The sequence below is a fragment of the Calidris pugnax genome, unplaced genomic scaffold (genome assembly GCF_001431845.1).
Source record: "Calidris pugnax isolate Ruff unplaced genomic scaffold, ASM143184v1 scaffold14, whole genome shotgun sequence".
Taxonomy (NCBI): Eukaryota; Metazoa; Chordata; class Aves; order Charadriiformes; family Scolopacidae; genus Calidris; species Calidris pugnax.
In genome coordinates this window covers 7381371-7406564 of record NW_015090793.1, presented here as the reverse complement: position 1 = coordinate 7406564, position 25194 = coordinate 7381371, and the positions used below count along the sequence as shown (strand labels likewise).

At 39.6% G+C, this 25194-nt stretch overlaps 1 protein-coding gene across 3 annotated transcripts in view; it reads left to right on the top strand.

The window, feature by feature from the left end:
• The window catches only part of TACC3 (transforming, acidic coiled-coil containing protein 3), a 20558-nt gene extending 588 nt beyond the window's left edge, over positions 1-19970 (top strand). The window contains exons 2-16 of one of the 3 annotated variants that reach the window (XM_014936060.1): positions 3468-3648; positions 3790-3935; positions 6367-7464; positions 8943-9021; positions 9483-9675; positions 10649-10701; positions 11542-11675; positions 11763-11892; positions 12585-12737; positions 15279-15355; positions 15449-15492; positions 16514-16674; positions 18016-18122; positions 18328-18448; positions 19728-19970. In XM_014936060.1, the coding sequence (XP_014791546.1) occupies positions 3469-3648; positions 3790-3935; positions 6367-7464; positions 8943-9021; positions 9483-9675; positions 10649-10701; positions 11542-11675; positions 11763-11892; positions 12585-12737; positions 15279-15355; positions 15449-15492; positions 16514-16674; positions 18016-18122; positions 18328-18448; positions 19728-19793 (2742 nt within the window). In that variant the 5' untranslated portion in view covers position 3468 and the 3' untranslated portion in view covers positions 19794-19970. Of the gene's footprint in view, positions 1-3467; positions 3649-3789; positions 3936-6366; positions 7465-8942; positions 9022-9482; positions 9676-10648; positions 10702-11541; positions 11676-11762; positions 11893-12584; positions 12738-15278; positions 15356-15448; positions 15493-16513; positions 16675-17962; positions 18123-18327; positions 18449-19727 lie in introns of those variants that run through there. The other 2 variants (XM_014936061.1, XR_001411265.1) reach the window with 2 other exon arrangements.
• The last annotated feature ends 5224 nt before the right edge of the window (positions 19971-25194 follow it).

Below are 25194 nucleotides of genomic sequence, written 5' to 3'. Positions count from 1 at the left end.
GTAATGGGGGGGTAGGGGGTGATGGGGGTGGAGCTCAGGGGCTCCCCCATAAATTCGGGGATGTGGTGGGGCTCAGGAGGATCTTGGGAGCATCTTTATGCGTTTTGAGGGTGATAGGGGGCTGAGGGGGACTCGGAGTCGCCTCTGAGTATTGGGGGAGGAAAGGTGGGAGGTGGAGGGTGGGGCAAATATATGTGGGTATTCCTTCGAGGCTGGGGTCTGTATGGGGCTGGGGGTGGGCTCTGGCAGCCTAGGTGGCCGGGGTTGTTGAGGGCACCCTGCTGCCTTTTTGGGGTGGGTGATGTGGGGCCTTTGTGGCCTAGGGTGACTCAGGAGTCAGTTGAGGGGCTGGCGATTTTTGTTTGGCTGTGGTGGGGTGGGTTTTTTTGTTTTTGTTTTTTTCCAAACTTAAAGCACGGCCAGTGTGGCAGTGTGGGTGCTTTCCCCAAGAGGCTGTGGAGACTTTCCCAGCCCCGGAGGAGGCCCAAGTCGCTGGTTCCCACCCTGAGCGGCTGCTCTGCCTCCGCTGCTGAAGGCCAAGGTCACATCTTTCCTTCCCCTTCAAGGAGCTCCGGGGGTTCAGGAGGCCTGCTGGGCTGGGGCTCTGCACCTACTGCCTCCCAGCCTTGGTTTTGGCTAAAACTGCTGCGAATACCCCCTCCTCAGATGGTCTGCTGAGAGTCAGGGGAAGGTCGTGATTGTGAAGGAGTGGGTTAACCAGGAGAGTGTTTATTTGCTCTGAATCGGGATGTTTGCACTGAAAAACATTTATAAATATATATCGGTCAGTTTACAAATTATTTATATATAAATATATCTCGGTCAGTTTACATATCGGTCAGATACAAACTGTATCAGTTTGTATGGAAATACTCACCTTCCATACTAAGTTGCTCTGTCCATGAACAAGTGCTCTACATCTTAGCTGTCAGAGGAGTTCAGTGGGATAAGTAAATGAAAAATTCCATCTTTGTCCTGCAATGGCTTTTTTAGGCATTTGAGACCACACTGGTGTTTTGGATGTTGTGCCCCAGCAATCATTAAACAACAGGTGGTTGCCATGAAGCCCTCAATTTACAAATTATAGGTACCTGATGTTTAATCATCTGATGTCATTGAATTTATGTTTATTCTCAAATACAGAATGACAGACTGCTGCTTGTGCTTGGATAAACATTCTAAAACTAGGAGTAGTTTCATTTTTGTCAACATGGATTGGCTGTAGTGGGAAGACTTGCAGCCTTTCACAGTAGTTGCATGCCTTGGACAGTGATCTCTTTAAACAAAAAGATGTCTTTAATAAAGCCTCTCTTCCCTTCTGACTCGATTACATCTACTAGCTAATGAACTTGAGAAATAGAATTTAGATAAAATCTTGACTGCGGATATTTTAAATAAATGCTGAATTGCTTTTTATGATTTAAACCTAAAAAGGAGTTTGATTTTATTTTTTTAGACGTATTGTCTAAAGTGCTGGACAAATGTGGTGTATATATACAGTGTCAATTTATTGGGCATTTTAATGATCTGAGTCTGCTTTAGCAATGGTTGATTTTATTTTTTTAGACGTATTGTCTAAAGTGCTGGACAAATGTGGTGTATATATACAGTGTCAATTTATTGGGCATTTTAATGATCTGAGTCTGCTTTAGCACAAATAGCTCAATTACAAACCTGAGGAAGTCTCCAAACAAACCTCCCCTGCTTATGGGGCTTGTTTTAGAAGGTGTTGCCAACTTTTTCATGTCTCAGGCTTCGTTTCTGAAGTAATTACAGTAAACAACTACAGTCTAAAGATTCACTTCATCTGTTGTCTCAATTTTAGTCTGGAATTAAGGAAAGCAATGAAGTTCACTTCAAGTTCTACAAGTTGTTAATGTAAAAATACTTTATGTATAGAATAACTTGGGCTAAAGTATGAATATGATAAAGAACGAAGGAAGAAATAGCTAATGCAGGCATGCTTTGCTTACCATTGCTTCTGTAGCCATTGCTTGCATTCCATTGCTGATTAAAAGCATTGTTGTCAGGGTCGCAGGCAAAGCAGCTGAGTTCACTAGAGTATGAAGTGTGTGCAGAGGCTTAAATACAGAAGTTTAGATATGTAAGGGAAATTAGATTGAAACTATGACTTAAAATTTTCAGTGTGAGTGTTCCTGTTACCTCTTTATGACAATGAAGACACAAAATAAATTCCTTTGATTTTCTGGATTAATCTTGACTGCATGATGGAGGATGGAGAAATAAACCCCATTAGCTGTTTGGTCAAATCAAGCATTTCAGACCATTTGTAATGGTTACCTATTGCATTAAGCCAACATTTTCACTTGATGATACTGAATATCTTGCATAGGTGGTGCAAGAGAACACATCAGTTTTTACTAAAGAAATTGCTTTGTTAGTGGTTTGACAGATAACTGTGCTTCTCAGGGGTCATCCTTCATGGACAGTGGTTATGCCTAGATCTTGCATAACATGCCTTCTCTGCTCTGGTACTTTCTTGGGTTTTGTCTGTTTCTTGTTTAAAGAAACAGCAGTAGCCTCACTGACTATTAACCTTAAACCTTTAAGAACAGTGGAGGCTCCAATGGGAATAAATGGTAGACAGAGTTCAAGTACCTGCAATGTGCTGGATTGCCTGCAATATTTAAAATGTGTTCTTTCTCTGACTTGCTTTCATCCTTAATTGTAGATGTGATATAAGCTTTAGTTTCAAGTCCTTCATACTTGAAATACTAGCAAGATTAGATCAGCGTATATGGTCTACTAAAGCTTGTGCATGTCCAGTGTAAGAACAATATTTAAGAAATACCTTTTTAATTACAATTTTTTTCAGATTTGCATACCATTAATGTCTATGCTGCCAAGGAGCCTTAACTACTACGTGTCTTAGAAAAGCAGCATGTGTTCAGATGATGCAGGAAAAAGCTAAATAACTTTATCCAGGATTCTGATCGTAAACACACCCGAACTAACCAAATTTGGGTTTGCTGATGTATGATGTAGTAATGAGACCATGTGAATAAAATAAAGAAATGATTGTCATCAGTCCCTTGCAAAAGCTGTAATTTTGCTTAGCTAGATTCTCTATTACAAGAGGCATGACTATACTGGCTTTAAGGGGTTGGTAATGAAGAAGCTTGCAAATAACAGAGCTCCCTTTAAAGGACAGGCTAGTGAGTAGAAATTAGTAAGGTTATAATGTTAACTGTGGAAAGCGTAGTATCAACAACTAACTTCCTAGACCCCTAACAAAAGCCGAGGGCCTGTGCAGTGCTGCATTTAGATGCTTTCAGAGTCTTCTAACTTCTCCTATGAAGATTTGCAGTACTTCTAAAATTTCTTTTGAAGCTGCTAATCTTTGCCAGCCAGTGCCAGGCTTCCAACTTCTTCCATTATCTGAAAGTGCATCTGGCTGACCACACCCTCTCATTCATGCTGCGATGTTGTATGTGTTGATATCCTAGAATGAGTCTGCAGATTTTAAGTGCAGAAAATGGAGAAAATGAAGGAAACATCAGTGATGATCTAACAGCGGAAGACTCTGCCTTTTTCTTCGCGCCACCGGAACCCACAGGGAGACCTTCCATTCTACGCCTGTCCCAGAAAGAAAACTTGCCACCAAAAAGCGTGGCAAAAGCTATGAAGGTAAACTTTTGCTTTTCTATTGTTTATATTTTTTGCCTTCTACGATCTCTGCTAATAAATGTTTATGCTATTTGGAGCTTGAAAATATTGTGGTGTTAATGTTCTTCCTTTTTCTTTTCCTTCCCCACGCCTTTCTTAAAGGTAACCTTTCAGACTCCTCTGAGAGATCCTCAGACTCGAAAAATCTTAAGTCCTACTATGACAGACAAACTTGAGACTACTTTCACACTGGATGACTGCAGTGAAGCCTTGGCGGGTGATCTTTTATCTACGCTTGACAATGTTGAGTAAGTAATGTATTCACTGCTAGTAATATTAGCAATGTGGAATGTGCTCTAGTTAATTTTTCCCCATTATAAACCTGTATAGTTAAAGTGTAATTTTGTATTATATAACAACATATAACCTGTACTAAAGGACCAAAATTAATGCTGACATCGATGCACAAACTTTTTTCAAAGATAAAGCTTTCTTAAAAGTAGTGACAACTATCTTGGTTGTAATGTTGAATACTGAATTCAACTCCTCGGTAACTGATTTCATGGAAATGACTTATGATATAGATGAATAGTTTAAGACAAGAGACACATTAGGCAGAGAATACAAAACTGTTTCCTACAGTAAAGTTTTCATGTGAGGCTACAATTATTCTGAAGCTAATCCTTAAAGCTAAGCCTTTAAAATTTCTTCTCCTGTATGTTAAGTGCAGTTTTATCTCTTTAGATTTTCTCCTTAAGATACATCTTCTGAAGGGTTAGCTTGAATTGTCAGTGAGTCATGAGCATTGAGATTAAAGAAAATGTAGTAACACAAAGTGAATACAACATCAATTCCAAGTACAAACAAGTTTGTGTGCCTTTATAGTCTGGAAACCTGGTTCCTGAAGTGGCTCGTGGTAGCTGTCTAGAGAAGAGCAGAAAGTCTGAAGTGTTCCAATTTGGAGTACTAAAACTCTCCTTTACTAGAAATATTGTTTCAGTAGTTTAATAAAACAGTGTTAGACAATGTTATTTTATAGGCCTCAACGCGTGTATTTTGTTACTGACTTTTTAAGCTCCTTTTTAAACTTCTATAAACTTCTTGCCACTGAGAATTATAGATGTCAGGTGTCTTGCGTCTTAGCTTTGCCTTCTGCAAGGAAATGCATCCTTTTGCTTGTTTTAAACTACCCAGTACTTTTTTTGACCAATTTTCTTGTTTTTGGGAAGGGGAGAAGGGAGAAAGATGGGAATAAAATGTTCTTAAAATGTATGGATTTGCTTCAACTGTTAACTTGCACATATACTCCAGTTTAGAAAAGTACTCTGAGCCAGCCACCACAATTTTTAAATTATGTAATTGCACTTATGCCCCAAACTTATTTTAGTATGTGCAAAGTTCAAGTGAGTTAAACTGATTTGGTGATAGCCCCTTTTAGTTAGGGGAATCATTATGTGTCAAAACATTGTTTTTACCGTACACATCCTTTCTGCTTTTAAAACGTAAGGCTCTGTTTGTAGCAAATAAGCTGAAGGACTGGGTGTTGCTGAAGGGTGTAGTTTTCGAGTAGTTCAAGTTTGGAGCAGGTGCCTGTCTCTCGGCTGGCATTTATGAGGTTAAAGGGGGGGAGCGAGGGAGGGGCCTGAGCGGCCGGGGCGGCCGGGGCTGAGGGACCGACCGCGGGGAAGAGGCGCTGGGGCCGGGCGAGAAGGACTGACCCTGCTCCCATCCACCGCGCTGGATTTCGGGTTCGTCAAACTCCTGTTCTCAGCCCAGCGGCTTTTAATCGCCTTCTGTTCTACAGCAGATAAGGATGGCACACAGAAATAACAACTTTACGAAGGGACAAAACAATGGGAGGAAATCCTGTTTCAGGAAGTAATGGTTTAACTCTCTGTAGTCTGCAGCTAAGCCTCCACAGTTGAGTAGAGTTTGGGGAAATAAAGTAGAGAGCAACAACTTGTAGAATGGTTAGCAGTAATGAGTACACAGACTTTCTCTTTAACCTGTTTCTTGTGCTAGAGAATCTTACTTTCTCTTACTGGGGATGTATTTTCTTGTGTAACACTTTGCTCTTCAGATCTACTGTTGTACAGAGTTCAGAGTGCCTGGAGTCTGGGTTCTGGCTTGGTATGTAGGCCCTTATAGATGAAATGCTGGTGCATACTTTGAAGGGAAAAGTATTTGCCAGAAGGACCAAAGTAATGACTAGAATGGGAGAACCTGAATCATGAGTGAGTTTTGGATCCAAGACCTATGAGCCTGTCATGACTCATGGGTGAATCTACATGAAGATGTACTACAAATTGTGCCTGTGTCTGAGCTGCTTACTGTTAACAACTGCTTCTAAACAATGTATATTTCACTGTTTAGTGAAATGGAAATGTCCACATGATGTAGTGAGTCGAGCAGTCTCCGGTGATGACTGGCAGTCTCCAGTGATGACTGGCATAAGGTTAAATAGCTGTGTAGAACAGGGAGCTTAAGAATCCTGGCTAGCTTCAAGGATTAAACTTCCTATAGCTCGTGTGTACCAGAGCTCATAACTTTTGTTTAGATGGCAACTGAATTCTTGCTGTTACAGTACTCTTTTCCTGCAGCTGCTTTATGTCTAAAAAATCATATTACTCTGAGCATGTAAAGCTACTTGTGCAAGTATCTTTCTAGACGAGGTTTCAAGTGATATCTAAAAAAAATAGCTATGGCATATGTGATCTCTTTTTTTTTTTTTAAATGCAGCACATGTCAACAGAAGACTGAAGCTGAAGCAAACAATACAGTGGTAAATACCCTAATGCCAGAGAAAGTCAGTGCGGCTCCTTACCCAGATGATGAGATGCCAGTGAAGAGTCGAGGTTCCTACAATCTTGATTTTGATAACTTAAATGGCATCAATCCCTTCCAGAGTTCAGCACAGTTGCAACATTCTCCTGGAAATCTGCAAAAGTCTCCTGTAATAGTATCTAGCAGCCCTGGGAAAACCTCTGAAAAAAGTAATGATTCTCACCTGCTGGATGATACACTTCCTTTTGCTTCAACCACAGCAAGTACAGAGCAATCAAGTGAAGAGGAGAAGACTGTATTATCTGGAAAAGGATCTGCATTGAGAGAGCTGGAGCCTACCAAATCCAAGCTGTCCCCTAAGCAAACAATCAGTGACCCTGTGCAGGATATGAAGTCTGGTTCCACAGGTGTAAGCCAAATTGATGATACAGTAAGATTAGCAGAAGCGCCTACCCCTACTGTACAGTTATCTGGCAATTTAGCTCCCAGTAGTTCTGATGTAACTAATTCTTCTAAAACTGAGGAATTGAAGCTTCAGAATGTTTCGGTAGCAGAAAAGGCCTCTGCAGAAGGGTCAAAGCCTGCAGAAGACCGGGCTGTCTCCAAAGGGGAACTTGCGGAAAAGCCTGATGTCACCAAGGCTGCACCAGTAAAACTGGAATTTGACTTTGATAATGCCACTGCTAGAAAACCACCTCCTAAGAAGCTAGGTAAAAGACCTGGAATTAAACCACCTTCCAAAAAAATTCCTATTACTAAAACAAAACCAGAGAATACTGAAGTGCAAAATAAAAATAATGTGGAAGATGAAATTCCTATTCCCAAAGCATCTTATAACGTTGACTGGGACAAACTTGATGATCCAAACTTTAACCCATTTGGAGGAGGCTCTAAGATTTCCAGCTCATTCAAGTGTTCTAAACCTAGCCTTCAGAACGCTGAACTGCAAGAGGAGCAGGATAGCACATCATCAAGAAGTGAGCCTCTTCCAGTGGAGCAGGATAACAGACCAAGTACCTGTGAAACTCTTGAGAAAAGAGAACCCAAAAGTCTGTAAGTAAATCTGTAACTGAATGTAGAAGCACCTTGAACTCATGCGAGGAAAAGATAGATGGTGTGTCTAACTAGTTGTTTCCTACCTCCTTGACTTTTTCCCTCTGAGGTTGGCTGGGTCTGCACGCTGTAACCTTCAATACAGTACGTAGCAACAGCAAAGATCTTGGCTAGCTCTGGGCAAAAGGTGCTCTTAAATCTGGAGGAATGGAAGAGAATAGGCTTACATAGGAAGAGAATTAGTAACTTGGTCAAGTGTCTCTTTCCCCACTCCTTCAAGATTAAAGTGTGGAGAATTAAGTGGCTTCTGCTGATTTTCAGAAAACATAAGTAGGCAGCAGCCTTGCACATCATGCAGCATGGGAAGGGACTGGGCGGTTATGTTCTGTGCTTAGTGTCCTGCCTAAACTGAGGTGCTCTTTCTTCCTTGCGTGTTCTTGATATCTGAAAGCTATTTCCAGTAAAAATGCTTGTCACTAAAGTTGCAATTTTTGGCACCACAAAACTTTTTATTTGAGAATGGGAGATGCTGCATTGTCTTTCCTAAAAACTCTAGCTAAAATAATCGGTATCACTATAGACAGCCAGGGGCTTACCAGAACTATCCTGGCATGAGATGTTCATTTGACAGAAATGTTTGCTCTCTTCCTCCCTGTGTAACGTCTGCTACTGTTTATCAAGTTGAAAGTTAAGTTTGTGTTGTCAGCAGGAACTGCAGTATCGGACTTCTCTAACACAGTTCTGTGCTTTATACCAATAATCACTAAATTACTTTGGGAAGAATCATAGAATATTTAGAGTCGGAAGGAACCTTAAAAATCATGGAGTTCCAACCCCCCTACCGTGTCTGTTAATAATTAAACAAAAAGTCTATCTTTAATTAAAAAAAAAAAATGGGCTTAACAAATGAAAATTGGAGACAAGTGTTAAGTGAATAAGAATAAGTGATACTGCAGTGACTTTCTGCTTCCCAGATAGCACTGCTTCTGATGGAGAGAGCTTTGTGTCACTTATGTTGTTCTGATTATTAATATTAATAATTTTTTTAATATTATTAATAAAGATTCCTGTCCTGAGGCAGTAAAAACTCAAATACCTTAAAAATCATGGAGTTCCAACCCCCCTACCGTGTCTGTTAATAATTAAACAAAAAGTCTATCTTTAATTAAAAAAAAAAAATGGGCTTAACAAATGAAAATTGGAGACAAGTGTTAAGTGAATAAGAATAAGTGATACTGCAGTGACTTTCTGCTTCCCAGATAGCACTGCTTCTGATGGAGAGAGCTTTGTGTCACTTATGTTGTTCTGATTATTAATATTAATAATTTTTTTAATATTATTAATAAAGCCCCCTGTCCTGAGGCAGTAAAAACTCAAATAACCTTACTTTGTCCAATGTTTCAATGTATTTAGTAAATAGAATTCAGAACTGTCTGTGTGACTTGGATTTTGATATTTTTTTTTTGTCTTTTCTTTAGGGAAATCAGCAAACAGAGTGTAGTAGAAGACAAGCCAGGAGTTCAAGCAGAAGATGAACTTCCAGGACAGATGGCTATGGTAAGGTATAGGAAAGAGCTGTTTCTTACAAAGTTGTTCTATGAAAGAGTTCTCTGATTTAACCTTGTCAAACACGTGTTTGACAAGGTTATTTTGTCCAAGAACTAGTGTTTTGATGCATCTTCAGCAGGTCTAGAAATAATATCAACTGTGCAGACTTGTCTTTTGAAGGTAACATCAGAGACAACCAAATTGGTGCCTTGGTATTTAGTATCTTTTTTGATCAGCAGTCACATAGAAGGACAAACATAAGGGTGTGGACTCCAAAAAAAAAAAAGTGACTCCTGTATAATATGAGCTGTACTGAATGTTGGTAGTTCAGTTTCTATGCCTGTGGACTCTTGGTTTACTATCCTGGCTTCCCAGCTAGTTTACGATAAACCAATTAGATCATTATTGTGATTTTCATTGTATTTTAATCGATACTTTAACAGTAAAAAGGATTGTGTTTTTCTCATCAGGAGAAGCAGATGAGCCCATCTAAAATGTCTCCAGCTAATGTCCCCTCTCAAGATAATTTGGTTTCTGCTGACAGTGGAGAAAAGTCAATGTCTGCAAAAGAAATTAAAGCTAGTTCCCACAGAACTGAGATGACAGCAGATGAGCAGATGGCTAGCACTGAACCTGATGAGCTCTTCAGACCATCATCTGAAGGTAAGGGCATTTCTTTAGAACAGACCGAAAAGGTATTGTTGTAATAACCTCCGTGTAGGTGTTTCTCTACTTCAGTTTTGTCACTGGTTCTGATTTTTGTCTCTTGCTTTGCTCTTTTCAAAGATTTGTAAGACCTACAATGACGAGCAGGGGTGAGAAACGTACCGAAGCATGTTTCTAACTTTATCTGGATTAAGATAAATTCAAAAAGCTGGCTACTAGTGTTCAGCTGCCTGGAAGGATGAAATTTAGGCTGGTACAGAAACAATTAAAGTTTGTGGCAGCTTTCTGTGCTGGAAAAAAATGCTACCTTCTGGTATTAAGCACTTTCTAAATTGAGAGCACTAGAGCTGCACAACTGCCTGTATTTGAGTCTTGCAGATCACTGCAGGCTTTAGCACTACTCAAATACTGATTTCATATTGCAGTGTGGATGGTCTTTCTGCACTTGCACACCTGTTGTGAAAGCTTACTTTATATAGTAAACTTACACAGCAGTGCAGTCTTACCTCTTTAATGCTTGAGTGGAATTGGAGTATTGAGAAGTGGTTATAACTTCATTGTTCAAAGCTGACCTGTGTGCTGATTTTAGTGGTGAGATAGCCAATCTTATTTTTATGGGGCATTGTAAAAAAGACTAGAATAACTGAGTGTGCTTGCCAGTTTAACCACAGAACAGCAGAAGTTCTTCAACTGTGTGTTGAATTCTACATGGTCTTACAGGTATTTGGGGACAAATGGAACCTACAGATCTGTTTAGCTTAAAAACCTTTGCCCGATTTTTTTTTTTTAATTTTTTTTTGGTCCAGATAAAAATACATTATTTTTACTAAATGAAAAACTAGAGCTCATGATATTAGAGTAGGTGTTTATTTGCTTATACATATACCTATTTGTTTCTGTCTGTGGGTGCTTCACTGTAAGACAGTATGAGAATATTGTGTCTTGATTGTATAATTTCTTTCTTTTCTAGTTCTAGGAATGGGCATAGAAATAGACTACCTGGAACAGTTTGGGACTTCATCAGTAAGTATGATACCAAAATGTTTTGTTTACCTCCCTGGCAGAGGGGAGAGGAAAGGAAAACAAAACTTTCAAGCCTTACATGTTTTGCTGAAATACTTTGAACTTGCCCACAGAAATAGAGATTCTATTCGAAAGGAATGTGTTGACAGGGCTGGATGGGGTGGTGGTGGAAGGAATAGTTATAAGCAGTTCTGCTAAGGTGCTGTTTTTCTTTAATAGTGGCTGAAGCTGAGATGGATGATGTTTCAGCTCTGCTTGGCAAAACTGCAAGAACATAATGCTTTAAAGCTCAGGATCATTGTTTTGAAACTTCTTTTTTTTTCTAAACTCTTTTGTTTTATGGGCAGTTTCAGGAAATCTATCTCTAAACTGGGCATGTCATATTTCAGTCAGTTTGGAGTAGTTATTTTTTCTCCTGCTTTGGTCCGGAGCAGGAGTGGCTCTGAATATACTGTGAATACACCCAACTGAAATTGGTTTTTGATCATGCTGTGTTTGTCCTTATTGTTGTTTTAGCAAAGGCAGAGAAAGACGTGCACTGCTCATTCAGCTTACAATACTATCTTTTCCTTTTAGTGTCTCCTGTTGGTTTTGAATAGTTCATAAATGTTTGCCCTTTTCATTCTGTCTGTGAGCAGATTGAGTTCACTTGATACTACATAAGGATTTAAGCGTGTGGGCACTGAATTCTCTTACACAATTTTTCTCCTGAGAACAATGCTCTGGCCACTGAAGAATAGGCTCACCCTCTCTCCAGAGGATTATTTCTGTGCCTGTGTGGGATGTGTGTGTTATGCTCTAAAGCAGCATATCTGCCAGTTTATGCCTCTTTCCCCTCAGTTCAAAGAGTCTGCCTTGAGAAAACAGTCGCTGTATTTGAAGTTTGACCCTCTGTTGAGAGACAGTCCAAGAAAACCCATTTCTGGTACTATTGAAACAAACACAAGTATCATGGCAGTGCCACTTCAGTCTGGGTAGGTATTGACTCGGTCTAGACTGTAGTACGTAGCTTTACAAAGAAAGGCAGTGCTTGAATATAATGCTGTATGTTTGTTTTTTAGTCCTGTTGCTGATTTAAGTAAATTGCTTGAAGAAGCTGAAAAGCCTGCAGTGAGCCTTCCATATGAAGAAAAACCAAAAGGACTAGATCTTCTGGGAACACTTACAAGTCCTGTAAGTGTGTCTGGAATGGTATGCAGTTTCACATTGATATTTTGGGAAAGGGATTGGCTAAGTTCTAGACTTAAGACTTATGTAGATATTCTAAGGATTGCAGAATACTTCAGGCTTTTTTAAACTGCTATCTTCAAAGCCAGGTTGGATGCTCCCTTATCTTATCAGAGTTGAACTTTTTGAAGACCATATATTTTTTTTAAGTATTAAAAAACTTTTTTCTGGTGGAAACTGGTGGTATTGCACATGATCTAGGAGAATTGGAGCTGGTTTTAAGAATGCTTTAGTCAAGCAATCTTTTTCATGGAGCTGAAGCCACAAAAATAAGACAAGCTTGTATTTTAATTGCACTGCTGGGATGAAAAGCTCTTCTTTTGTTAATATTTGATGCTGTACAGTTTAAAGCTTATAGTTTGAACAGATCTGCACACAGCAGTTCATCCTGAAATTATCCCTTTTTTTACTGACGGGGGACAGTGTGGTGTCATGTGCTTTGTTTGATAGCTATAATTGGTAGGTAACAATTTCTGTTATACTTTAAAGATAACTACATGGTTTTAAGAGATCTAGACACTAAAATAGTTATGGAGGTATTTTGGGTATTTAAGTAAAATATGTTGACTTACCATCAAATAATCTGTATACAGTTGATCAACGGCATGAAAACAGGGATTTGTTGAAACTCTACCTTTTTTTTTTCTTCCTCACAGGAAACGGATCCCCTAACTGCAGATTCCCTGATTAGTGATGTTTCTTCACTCCCTCTTGCTGCTTCCACAAACACTGCAGTGGATGCTATTATAGATGTGCTAAAATATAGCCAAAAAGACATGGATGCAGCTGTTGAGCAGGTTAAAAAAGAGGTACGGTGATGCTCCCAAAGCAGAACTTTGCATAGCCTTGGAAGTACCTTGTGTCTAGTTTAGCTGGTTACAAATCTCTATCCTGGGCAATTCTTTACATCTTATTTGACATAAGTGTCTCGTTCTGGAAAGCTTGCTGTGCATTTAATAGGAGCAGTAGGTACAGAACTCTTCAGAGCTAATGTCTAAGGAAATAGGGTAAACTTCACTATTCACACTTCACTATTCACTATAATGTCTAAGGAAATAGGGTAAACTTCACTACTCACACTTCACTATTGCCTATAGTCAGTCAGGTTCTGCCTTAGAACTGGTCAGTATTAAAAACCATTCATTATCAGATGGAATGATTAGGCTTTCAGTGATCTCAATATCCTTTATTAACTAGGCAGGAAATACCTGTTCCTGCCAACGGGTAGGATCGATTTCTTCTGATATGATTATTTCCTTAAAACATGATAAAACCATAATGCCAATTTGGTGCAGCCCTTTATTAACTAGGCAGGAAATACCTGTTCTTGCCAACGGGTGGGATCGGTTTCTTCTGATATGATAAAACCATAATGCCAATTCGGTGCAGGGATTAATCTTCTGTGTGCAGTTGGGAGGCACAATAGTAAATCCATCTTCTCAAATAAGTGAGGTCTGGAGCTCACTGGAAGAGAAGAACATTAGTGGGGGATGATAGTAGTAGTGAGTGGGATTTCAGGCATGTTCTGTAACTATATCAAGCATATTCCATAACAGAAATTGCTTTTGAACTCCCATCTTCTTACTGATGCAAGGCGAGTTATGTATCCACTCACTTTAAAAAAAAAAAGAGTATTTGATTCATTATGGCTTCTGGGTTATGTAACTTTACATATACTAAGTAAGGTAAGAGGAGTACTTTAACATAAATATCCTTAAAGCTACTCATGTCACTTCAAAACTAACTTCAGAAAAAAAAAGCATTCAAAATTCCTGACTAACTATGTACTGTGGGCAATGACATGAAGGACACCAAAGATGACCTGTGTTTATCTGCTACTTATTCTTTGCCTTTAGAGTACAAAGACACTAGGTTTTCTAGGAGTAACTTTTCCTTTCTGTCATTCAGGAAGATGCTTTTACCCAGTATGTTGTTTATTACAGGAAAATAAGTGCAGCTTCGATGGGGACAGCTCTTAGTCCATTGATCTAAAATAAAGAATTAACGTAATAGTAGCTTGTAATAACTTAAAATTGGTGCTCTGATCTCTCATTTCAAAGAATTATTCTATACATGCAAACATAGTTGTACCAAGACAGGTGTGACTGCGTGACTCCAGCTGTGTGTCACAGAGTAATTCCAAGCATTTTTATTTATTTATTAACTTGAAAGGAAGACACACTAAATTTTAATATTACTTTTTTTGGTGAAACAGCTCAAGGTGGAGGCAGGGGGGTGGAATAAATATCTATTTTCTTTCTGGGCAAATCCTGCACTTCATGGAAGCATGCTTTTTTGGGTCTATGAACCATTTCTGTTGAGTTTGCAAATGAAAACTCCTAACTGGTTTCCATCTTTACATGTTTTTGTTCTTGTAACACTTGTTTTAGTCTTACTACTATTAACTCTTTCTCTTCATATTTTGGTACATTCTTTTTTTTCATTTGTGCCCAACTTTGTCATCTGAAATACTACAATACATCTAAAATAAGTTAATTCTAAAATAAATATGAAAATCAGTGTACTACACTGTATTGGTGCAACTTTGGGGGGAAATCAGCAGTAATCATGTGCTCTCACGTTCTCTTGTTTAAAATTCCAGGTTGTTTTATGTATTTTGGACCTCTGTTGTCATTGAATGCATCCCACACTGTAGTCAACTATCAATGTTGTAGTTCTTGGCAGAAATCCCAGTAAAAAATTAAGTTTATATAGTTTGCACAAAGCAGTTAGGGGAGAGCACTTATACTGCTTTATACTGTTACTGTGAGTTCTGTTTTAATTCAGCTGATGTGAAATAGGTATGGTTATTCTTTAAAGAACTCAATTTTAAATTTGGAAACTTGGTAGGGGGAGGTTTAAGTATTGAATATAAATTATTCCAAAGAGCAATTGAATCTTTACTGGTATGGACTTTTGATATTTCATCTTTCCTATATTAAGACTGGGAGATTTTAGTTGCTTTTCTTGTCTGCCTTGTAAATAAAAGGGAAATATACATCACTTGAGAGAACACTAATTCTTGAGAGAATGTAACTGTCCAAGGAATAATGATCTACATATACAATGAGTAAGAGAAGCCATGAGGCTGGCTGAATTGCCTCTGATCTTGGCATTTGAAGAGATACCGGTAACATTGAGTGGGAATTGTGTATGTGAAATCTGCATATCAATCTACATCTTACTTTACTCACATTTGTAATGTAACAACTTTGATTCTGTTAAGTAAACTTTTATTTTTCTCCATATCAAATTATAAGTCTACCTTAGCTGCCCTTCAGGCTGTTCTGAGTATCAAACCTTGTGTCTCTTCCTGTTCAAGAAATAAAGGTTTATGTTTTCTCTCAAAGGTTGAGGAGAAACAGTTGGAGACTCAGGAATGGAAAAAGAAGTATGATAAGCTTCATATGGAATACAAGGAAATGGGGTATGAATCTGTCCTGATTTTTTTTGTATCTACTTATTTACTCCAGCTTTGTTTTGTAACTTATGTTCAATGCTTTTTTCATATTTTTTTTAGAAAAATAGTTGCTGAGTTTGAAAGTACAATAACACAAATGATGGGTAAGTTCCATATTTACACTTTGGTTTGGGTGGGGGGGGGTGAGGCATGCTTAGCCTAAGGTTGCTAACTGAAGTTAGTACTCTTGCACCTCTGCTGGCACTAATATTTCAAGTGCTTCCAGGGTGAGTGTAAGGTTTCAGACAAGGTAGAGCAGCACTTTTATGCATATTCATACAGATGTGATATCACTTGGTAGGTAATTATGACTTCCTCAATCAGGCATGAACGCATCTAACTTTTTCTTATTCTTCAGTGGAGTGTGAACTGTTGGTTTATTAAAACTGGCTGATTCGGTTGTCTGCACCTTATGTTTAACTGTTTGTCTGACCTCATTTAAATGAGATGTCAGGAGTTCTTGCTGAACAGATCTGGCCTTTGCTTCAGTCAAATTTGTGGCTTCAAGGCTAGGAAGATGTCAAATGAAACTTGTTTGTATAGGTACATTCTCTTAGGTCAAAGCTGAAAAGCCAAATCTATGCCTTACTTAAATGTAGTTCTTTAAGGAGACTGAATATTATGTCAGCTTTTTTTGTGCTTCTGTAAGCTTATGGGAAACATAGCTCAGATGTACAAACAAAAACTTGTCCTGAAAGAATTTGCTATGCTGGTTTGGCTTATCTCAGTCTCCTCCAGATCTTCAGCTATTGTATATATTTAATGAAAACAAATATTTTTTGATTCCTTGCTTCTATCACAACATTTGAGGCTCCTGTTAGGTAAACTCAGGGGTAGTATTTTGACTACATTGTGGAAGAAACAGTACTTTAGGCAAGGACTTTATAATCAGTGTTTCATGGCCTTGGCATCGGTGTGAGGTAGTTCATGGAAAACAAAAATATGAATGCTTCCTTAGAAGCAAAGCTATGGAGTCCTTTTAGAGGAGAGGCTATGTTATGAAACTTTTTTCTCCTTGAGGGGAAGAACTGAAGCTGTGGAGATATCTGTCCATGCTATGGAACTGGTTTTATGCTAACACCGTAACTATCATGACTGTAACCCTATTAACTCCACTTTCTTTAGAGGATGCTCAGAAGCAGAAGGAACTTTCAATGAAAGAAATGCAGAGAATCATGGAAGAGAAGCAACAAGTTATTTCGGATTTGAACTCTACAGAGAAGTCTTTCTCTGAACTCTTCAAACGATTTGAAAAACAGAAAGAAGTGATAGAAGGTTACCAAAAAGTAAGATGCCATAATGTGAATAATATCCTTGCAAGATAAGTGAGACTTAGTGGAGAGCAAATTATGATTTTTCTAGAGCCGCCATTAATTAGTATTGGCATTACCTGTAAAACCAGATGCTAAGTTGCTGTTTGTTTAAAGATTTTTAAAAAAATCACTTGTTTGTTGTATTTAATGGCTGGTTTAAAGTATGATAATTATCTCTGTTAGAAGCCAAAGTTTCTTCAAACAGAAGAATGAGCTGTCTTTTGCTGCATGCATATAATTTTTCTGTTAATTGTAGAGACAGTCTCATGTAGCAACTGCTGTGTAAGGGCAGCTTGTTTCCCCTTCATGTTGAATGGATGCTGAAGAGGATTTGCTATTATAAGTCAGAATCGTAATAGTTTATTGGGCATTATTTAGCTTAAAAACCCCACAACCCAGCTTGGTAAAGCCAGGTCTTTGTTTGCAGCGTTTTCAGAGACTGGAGGAATGAAGCTATGAGGATCATGAGCTGTGGTTTCTTAATGCATGAAATGCATAAAAACTGATCCATTGTTTAAAAAAAAAAGTGTCTTCAGTTTTTTGCCTTCAGTTATGCTTTAATGTCTATTACTTAATCAAGCTTAGAACTATCCTGTTAGAAGTGTCATGGTAGACTAGGTTTGAGAAACAGGTATAATGTCTGTTACACCTTAAATTTCTGCTTTACTAATGTGTCAGGTTTCCTTCATCTTGTGTCCTTTCCATCTCTACGCCCTGAATTCAGAAGCCCTTTCTTCAGCGCAGAGTTAAAACATCACTTGGAAACAGTTCTTAAATTCAAGATGTGGAATTAGTACGGGGCCTAACTTACTATAATAGCTAATAAAATAAGGTGTCATAGTGTCTGTGCCTGCCAAGGTCAATTTCTTGCCGTTAATGTTGGATTCATTTATGTCAGAGTCCAAAGCCTGAATCTTTACTTGAATTCTCTGTAGCAGTTAGATTTCTAGCTATTCTTAGGACAATTGCAAGCTAAGACAAAGCTGATTTTAAAAAAAACAACAAAAAAACTCCTGCCCCCCTGCCAAAACTGTTAAGTGACCTTAGATTCAGTGACCTTTCCCCTTTAGTAAAGTTTATTGTTAAATAAACAGTGTATTGGGAGGGAAATGGGGTGAATAAATCTTGATTTGCAAAGTTAAGAGTTGAAAGGGGAGCTGTAGTCCCTGTGTAGGTCTGTGGGACTTCAGTTGTTCCTGTTAGTCTGGTGAGAAAATACTGTCACTGTGGTGTAGTCACATAGCTTTTTATGGGCTACTAGATGGAAGAGTCTCTCCACAAATGGGCTAAGCAAGCTGCTTGTTTTTGGGACAGAATGAAGAAGCTCTGAAAAAATGTGCTGAAGAATACCTGGCTAGAATTAAAAAAGAGGAGCAGAGATATCAGGCATTAAAGGCACATGCTGAAGAAAAGCTGCAACAGTAAGTACCATCTCAAGAAGCCAAGTACTGGGAGTGAAATAGTTTTCACAGTTGCTGCAAAATGTGGTTCATTAATGCCAAAACTTGGCTTAAAACATTTTTAGCTTGGGGATTAATCCAAAGTACAGTCATCAAACGTGATGCCTATGAACAGTTTTACTGTGCTGTCTGAAAGGGGTGTAAACACCATCTGCTTCCATTTCAGAGCAAATGCGGAAATTTCTCAGGTACGAAGCAAATCTAAATCAGAGATTGCAGCATTACAAGCCAGTCTCCGCAAAGAACAAATGAGGATCCAGTCTTTAGAGAGGACCCTTGAACAAAAGGTAAGTCAAAATGCTGTGGGTGAGTCCCTTCGAGCTATTGCCTTAGACTAGGTCAAGAACTACCTTGTACCAGAGCTAGAAATAGCCATGCTGACTGTGCTGGTTTTGGTGGCTACTGTCCTGGCAGGCTTTGGGAAATAGGCATTGGAACTTAAGGTACAACTCTATTATGTCAATACTTAGCTGTATGTTTAGATTGCTTGGAGCAAAAGGTTTGTTCCCATAGGTGGGTCATGGAGGTGATTAGGAAGGAGGTGTCAGGAAGTTAAACTACTGAAGGAGATGGTGATGTAAAACTTTTACATGTCACAGAGCAGAATCTAGGAAAGAATCTTAACTGTCTGGTTCAGCTCGTTCCTAAACATGATTTGTAAGCTGTTAGCCCTCGTACAGACTCTTTTTTACTGACTGAACTCTTTCAATATTGTTCAGACTGTTGATCCTTGTATTTTATATTGTTTCAAACTGCATAAAGTCTTAGAATGTGTTGTAAAGGCCCATAAGTTTCCTGTGTTAGAACCCTTCAAAGGAAGAACCTTTTGAAAGTGAGAAGTCATACTGCTGGAAATGCATGCTGTTAGTTTTACTGCAATACAGTTGTGTCGTTGCCAGCATTGAAGACACAAAAATAGATAATGCTGACACATTCCTGTTGGGGAAAAGTCCTATATTTGTGTTAGTCTTCAGGCTTATGGCTAAGGTTTGCATAGCTGAGGAAACAGTAGGCCTGTACCTGGAGAGAGAAGCCATTTAACACAGAGCAAGTTTTGTTCCTGTTATAAATACAGTAGCACTTTGTTAAAAATTAAAGTAAGAGTTAACATACTGTTATTAAAACAGCTTGACTGTATAAGGTATTAAACTGGGAATTATTGCCACATGTCAGTAAAATTATCAAAGCATCATCCTACAGAGTTGTTTGTCTTCTGAAGATCAAAATCTAAACTGTCACTACCTTGAATTTCAGTGTATCTAACCAAAAAGACTTGGAGCCTGATAGATCTATTTCCCTAGATCAGTTGGTCTCCATGTATAATGGTATAGTCTGGAAAAAGTAGAGACAATATAGTGGATTCTGGCTCACATCCTGGGGCTTTTAAGGTTGCCATGGGACCTTCTACAAAGTAGTCTGTCCTTTAGAGTAAATTTGCATGAGTCACTGGCATGTAAATGGACATTTTATTCCACATGTTGGCAAATATGACTTGTGATTACACTACATAGATGTAGTAAGCTTAGGCATGCCTGAAACTCACTTTTTTTTTCCTGTCTTCAACAGACTAAAGAAAATGATGAACTAACGAAAATCTGTGATGACTTGATCTTGAGGATGAAAAAGATTTGATAGCTTAACTGTCTTGTAAATGTGTCTAGTCTGACTTCCTGTCTTGTGTGCTCTACTCACTCTTTTAATTATATATGTGCAGAGATAAATAAAACTCTTGACTTGCACTTGAATATTATTCTGTATCTTTTGTAGGAAATGTCAATAAACTTAAGTTCAGTTGCCACTTTGAGTAGGTAACAGTGTCTTGCGTGATGTTTTCACATGTTACTCAAATGAAAAGTTTTTAATTGTCTCCCGTTCAGTCTTTTCCCTGTGTAAGAGCAGCAAGGTTCTGTACTCATGGCCTGGCTTTGCTAGTGAGGGTTAGGATGGGTCACTGTGGCTATTTTGCACTTCCTGCTGTCTCACTTAAAACATTCCCAAGTTACAAGACTGCAGTAATAAAAAAGTAAAGAACACAACTGAAGTTCCTTTTTTTTTCTTCCCTAAAGCTAGCATTTGTGACAGGTCAAGTTTTAAGATGAGTGGGAGTGATTCTGGTTTTGCAGACAAGCCAAGCAGAGCACTGAATAGCAGGACAGATTACCTGCTAATCTATCTCCATTATTTTTATTATGTCACTAGTCTGATGTTATTGACTTTCTAGTCACCGGGTGAGAAAACCCTGCCACTTGCCTGTAATGGAAAGCCTTGAGAGACAGAGGCTACAGGTCAAGGGGTTATGATGAAGTCAGCTTTAATGAGAGCACCAGCAGACATCTTGGACAAGTTATTTTTATCTAACAGACATTAACAGGATTCTCTCAGTGGAACTACAGCTTTCTATTTCTAATATTACTAGGAGGTCATTCCTCCACTTGCCTGACGAGTAGCTGTGTCTTTCAGAGGGGGTGTTGCTGCTGGGTGTGCTCTTAGCTGTACTTGGAACCCTTCCCTCACAGGTAAGGGTAGTCTGCCAGGGCAGGTGGAGAGAGGAGCAGCAGCACTTGAGGGGTCTGGAGTCTGGTCCCTGGTAAGGTAGCTACTGCTCAGTATTGTGATGTGTATCAGCAGAACGGGTCTACAGTTAATTAACATGCTTCAGGTTCATGGTATGTGGGATTTTCTGTGTGATGTCTACACTGAATGCCTGGCTCCTGCAGAAGTTGCACTGCTGTTAAGTTTTCTTGAAACTTATAGCTTAGGGAAGTTCTGGATGGCAGCAGAGAAAAAAGTAGCCACAGAACATTGTTCAAAACCAGAGTTTACTCCCTACTATGCATAGCAGGGATTACTCCAGACCGTGTCTTGAGATGTTCCTTTGTATATAGACCTAACCATACAGCTGAGGAATCTTGCATTTAAGTCTAATTTGTGAACTGTCTTGCCCATGTGTGTTTAATTATGGGAACTGATTTCTATTAAAGTTCTCAAAGAGCACTGAGGGTGCAGGCTGATGTTAGCATATGGCTGCAAAGCTTAGACCTGCTCTGTCCTCCCTGGTGTCAGATCATCTCGGTGGTGTGATGAGCTGGACAAACTGGGGACAGGGTCTCGACTGGATGAAAGTGCTGTTTTGCAGTGGATCAGTGTGCTGTGCGGGTTCACTTTTGTACGTTTTACATGAAAAGGGCGGAGCATTTGAGCAGAATCCCTGGCTACGTTAATGCAAAGCTGAACTTGCGTTATTAACGTAATAAATTAGCGTTATTAGAAATAAGGCTGCAATGCTCAGTCTCTCCACAAGGTGTAGCTGCTGCTCTTTGAGAGACCGGCTGCGCTAGACTGGGCGGTGCTTCAGGGTGTTGCAGGGGTGGAGTGTCCTCTCCAGCAGGAACCCATGAAAACAATTGTCTCATTAGCATTAAGCACAACTAGAGAAGAGAGGGGCAAAGAGCTGTGATGTATGCCAACAGACTGCAATGAACTAGTGGCAGTGCTGCCTGGAGTTTTTGTGGTACCAAAGTGTACTCTGTACAGTGTGTGTGTGTGCCTTTAGACAACCGCTGCATAAAGGAGCGCTGGGATCTTCCCTACCCTCCTTCCTTCTTTCAGGGTGTTTCTTTCTATTGTTTATGCAGAATATCTCTAGTCCAGTAGTTTGCTGGGTGAAGGGAAGAGAGCTGCTATGTGGGGAAGGGAGGGGAGACTTTCAACCTATTTTGTGTGTTGCTTGAATATAGCAGCCTTTACAGACACGCAGACCCTGGTCTGCTGATAGTTGTGGATACAAAAGTCCAGTAGAAACCAGCATACCAGATACAGGTGCTATGGTAGTGTTGGTGACACGCAGACCCTGGTCTGCTGATAGTTGTGGATACAAAAGTCCAGTAGAAACCAGCATACCAGATAGAGGTGCTATGGTAGTAGCCTGACATCGTGTCTCATATCGCACATTCTCAAGAATTACTCCTCCTGTGGCCCGTTACTGCCTGTTGGTATTAGATAGTGGGAATTGTGCTTCGGTGTAACGGGGAAGGACAGCACACTCCACGTCTGCTGTAATCTGTGACCACGACCTGGGAAATCTGCTTGGGGCTCTTCTGTTTGCTGGTTGTGTCAGTACTTACAGGAAAACTGACAGTATGTGAAAACCAATGCTTGAATGGAGGTTGCTATGAATGCTTGGGCAGTGCAGGGGGTGACTGAGCAGTTTTTGAGTCCCCAGGGCTTAACTTCACGGCATCCCCTGGCTTTCAGCTCCCATAACTGTATTTCACTTGCCAAAGGCTGGGGAGCTGGGGGTCTCTGCATCTTTAAACTGCTCAGAAGGGATGGCTTATTTTTCTCCACAGGTGCAATATGTATCTCCAATTTAACGCTCACACCATCTGTAAGAATTTAGTATTTTGTAATTCCTAGCTGAAAAGTATCTTTTAAATGTTACCTTCCTTATTTTAAAGAATCTTTCTTGTTATTATCCTTCCAATGCTGCACAGTCCCCATTCACCTTTACAGCGCACAATATAGATGGCCAGATGCACATTCATGAACTTGTATGAGCTGTTGTATGCAAAATACACGTGTGTTTCAGGGGGGATTAGGTAGTGTACCCTTACTGAGATAACAAACCAGCCAGCTTGATTCTTATCTTATTGCCACTTACTGAGCCTCATCTGATGTGAGCTGGCCTCTCTGCAAGCAGATAATAGGAGGGAAAATTGATACTGCTTGGTGCCTTTGCTCGCTTGGTTTTATTTATTATTTATATGAACAACTGCTAAGTGCTGTACAAACAGAAGATGACAGCTCTTGCTCCAGACAGCCTGTTCCTAGTTCAAATAGATGGGAGGATGTATTTTATTTCAGAGCCTATGGGGGTGGATCAAAGGTACTGACTCTGCTTGGGTGATCCAACCTCATCGGTGTGTTTAGATCAAGAGTTTCCACAGGTTTGTGCTTTTAACACCTTTTCATGGCATTTCTTGGGATCTCCAGAAAGTCTTAAGGATACACATCTACTTATATGGCCTTGCCTACGTGGTCCAAAGTCACTTTCTTTCCAGCCATTTCCACTCCTGTTCCACCAAAACTGGTGGATAACATTCATCATGATCCAAGCACAGGTTTTAGTCTCTTGTGTAGTTAAGGACTTTGGTTCAGAAGTCGCGGTTTAAACCCTGCTGGATTCAGCGAGTGTCTCCAGATTGATCCTGGAGTCAGTGGGTTGGATTCTGGCCAACTTTCTAGTCCTTTTGCACTACTGACAGCAGAAAGTCATTAAAGAAATGTCATAGTTTGACGTGAGGGAATTTCAACAGAATCCTCTCACTGTGAAACTGGAAGTAGGGAAGGGCTGAAGCAAACTCTGACTTAGCTGGACATCTAAACATACAGCTTGGCTGCTAAGGTTACAATTTATACCTCTATAGCAGGTATAACTCATATTTTTCCCCTCTCTGTTGTGAGAATTTAAATTGTGCAGAAAAAAAAACCAGAGACATAATGGACCATCTCTTAGTTTTCCTCAGTTTGGAGGATGGATTTATTACCCGAACCAGCAAACAACAGAGCATTTTAAAGCAGAAAGGGCAAATTAATACTATTTTTCCACTGGAAGACAAATTTATAAAGCATTTAGCTTCAGCATGCTGTCTTTGGCTGCATGAGGGGCTCTCTGACTTTTCAGAAGTCATTAGATGATGACATGACTAATCTTTTCATGGTTTTGAAAGACCCATGTGGTTTTGACTTTGTCAAATGGATCAGTCACAGCATCTACTTTCTTACATATTTCTTTTCCTTTCCAGTATGGCTAACGCAGACAAACTAAATCCTCTGCAGCAGTGAAGGGGAAGGAAGTTCCATATGAGTTTTGTCCTATTTTTAATGATAGTGCCAGTAAAATTAACAGCAGTTTACATCAGATATTTTCTTTTCAGCGCTTGCTGCTAGGTTTTTGCTCGTGATGTCTTGCTGTTTGAAAGTCTCTAGCAGTTTGCCGATTCAGAACCTGTGTCAGACCTCATTTTTCTCTCTTTTGGGAGAGTTTCCTAGTGGTGAAGTTCTGCTGTCCTTAGGAGGGTTAGCGTGTAACTTTATCCAGCTATAAGGAGTCTCTCCTGGCTCTTGGTGTGCGAGAGGAGGGTCCCTTGGCTAGTGTCACCTGTCAGAGCACTACAAGAACTGATGGAGCTGGGGACCAGCTTGCCTGATGACATTTGTATGATAGGTCTCAGTGGCCCAGAAGCAGCTGTGACCGTTTAATGGGGCTAACAGGTGTTATGAGTTGCAGCAGAGCACCAAGTGTGCTCACATGTGTTGTATGGCTTGTTAGGCTTGAGGAAAGAGTCACAGGGGACACAAACATGTGGTTAATCTTCCTCCCTGCATCTCTTTAAATCCAGGTAGACTTGCAGTGCAAGTCTGGGGGGAAGATCTTCAGTCCCTTCCAATACTCATTTCTCTGTTGACTGAGTCTGAAACTTGGTGTCTAGCCATTTCGTATAATGCCAGGGTCAACTTCAGACTCTTCTGGAGGAAATGTGGTGGGATGATATGGAGCTATCTAATGAATCATTTAAATTTTTTCTTCTCTTTCTGAGAAGAGAAAGAAAGAGAAGAGAGCTTGCTGAGCAATATTATACCCTGGAGCCTGGTTCACTACTTTACTTTTTGCTTTTTCATTTCTTTTAATGTCTTGAAACTAGGATTGCTTTCTATTGTCTGATTTAACTTGATCCTCAAAGAAACAATTTCCCTGCAGTGCCATGTAATATTTTTTTTTTCCAAAAATGAGCCTAGTGCAAGTAAGTGTGCTTCTCGAATTCAATCAACCCATTTCCTTTTGTACAAGTTCTTCAAGCCAGTTCTCTATTATTCACCCCAGAGAATGTACCAGCCAAAAAGAGAACAAAGGGAACAGAAAGGTGATGCTGGCTTTGAGGACCAAGCAGCACATATTAATCAGTGTGTCCCAGAGGGCAGGAGGGTGTCAGGTGGGCCCCGGTGGTGAGAGAATACAAATGTTTTACAATAA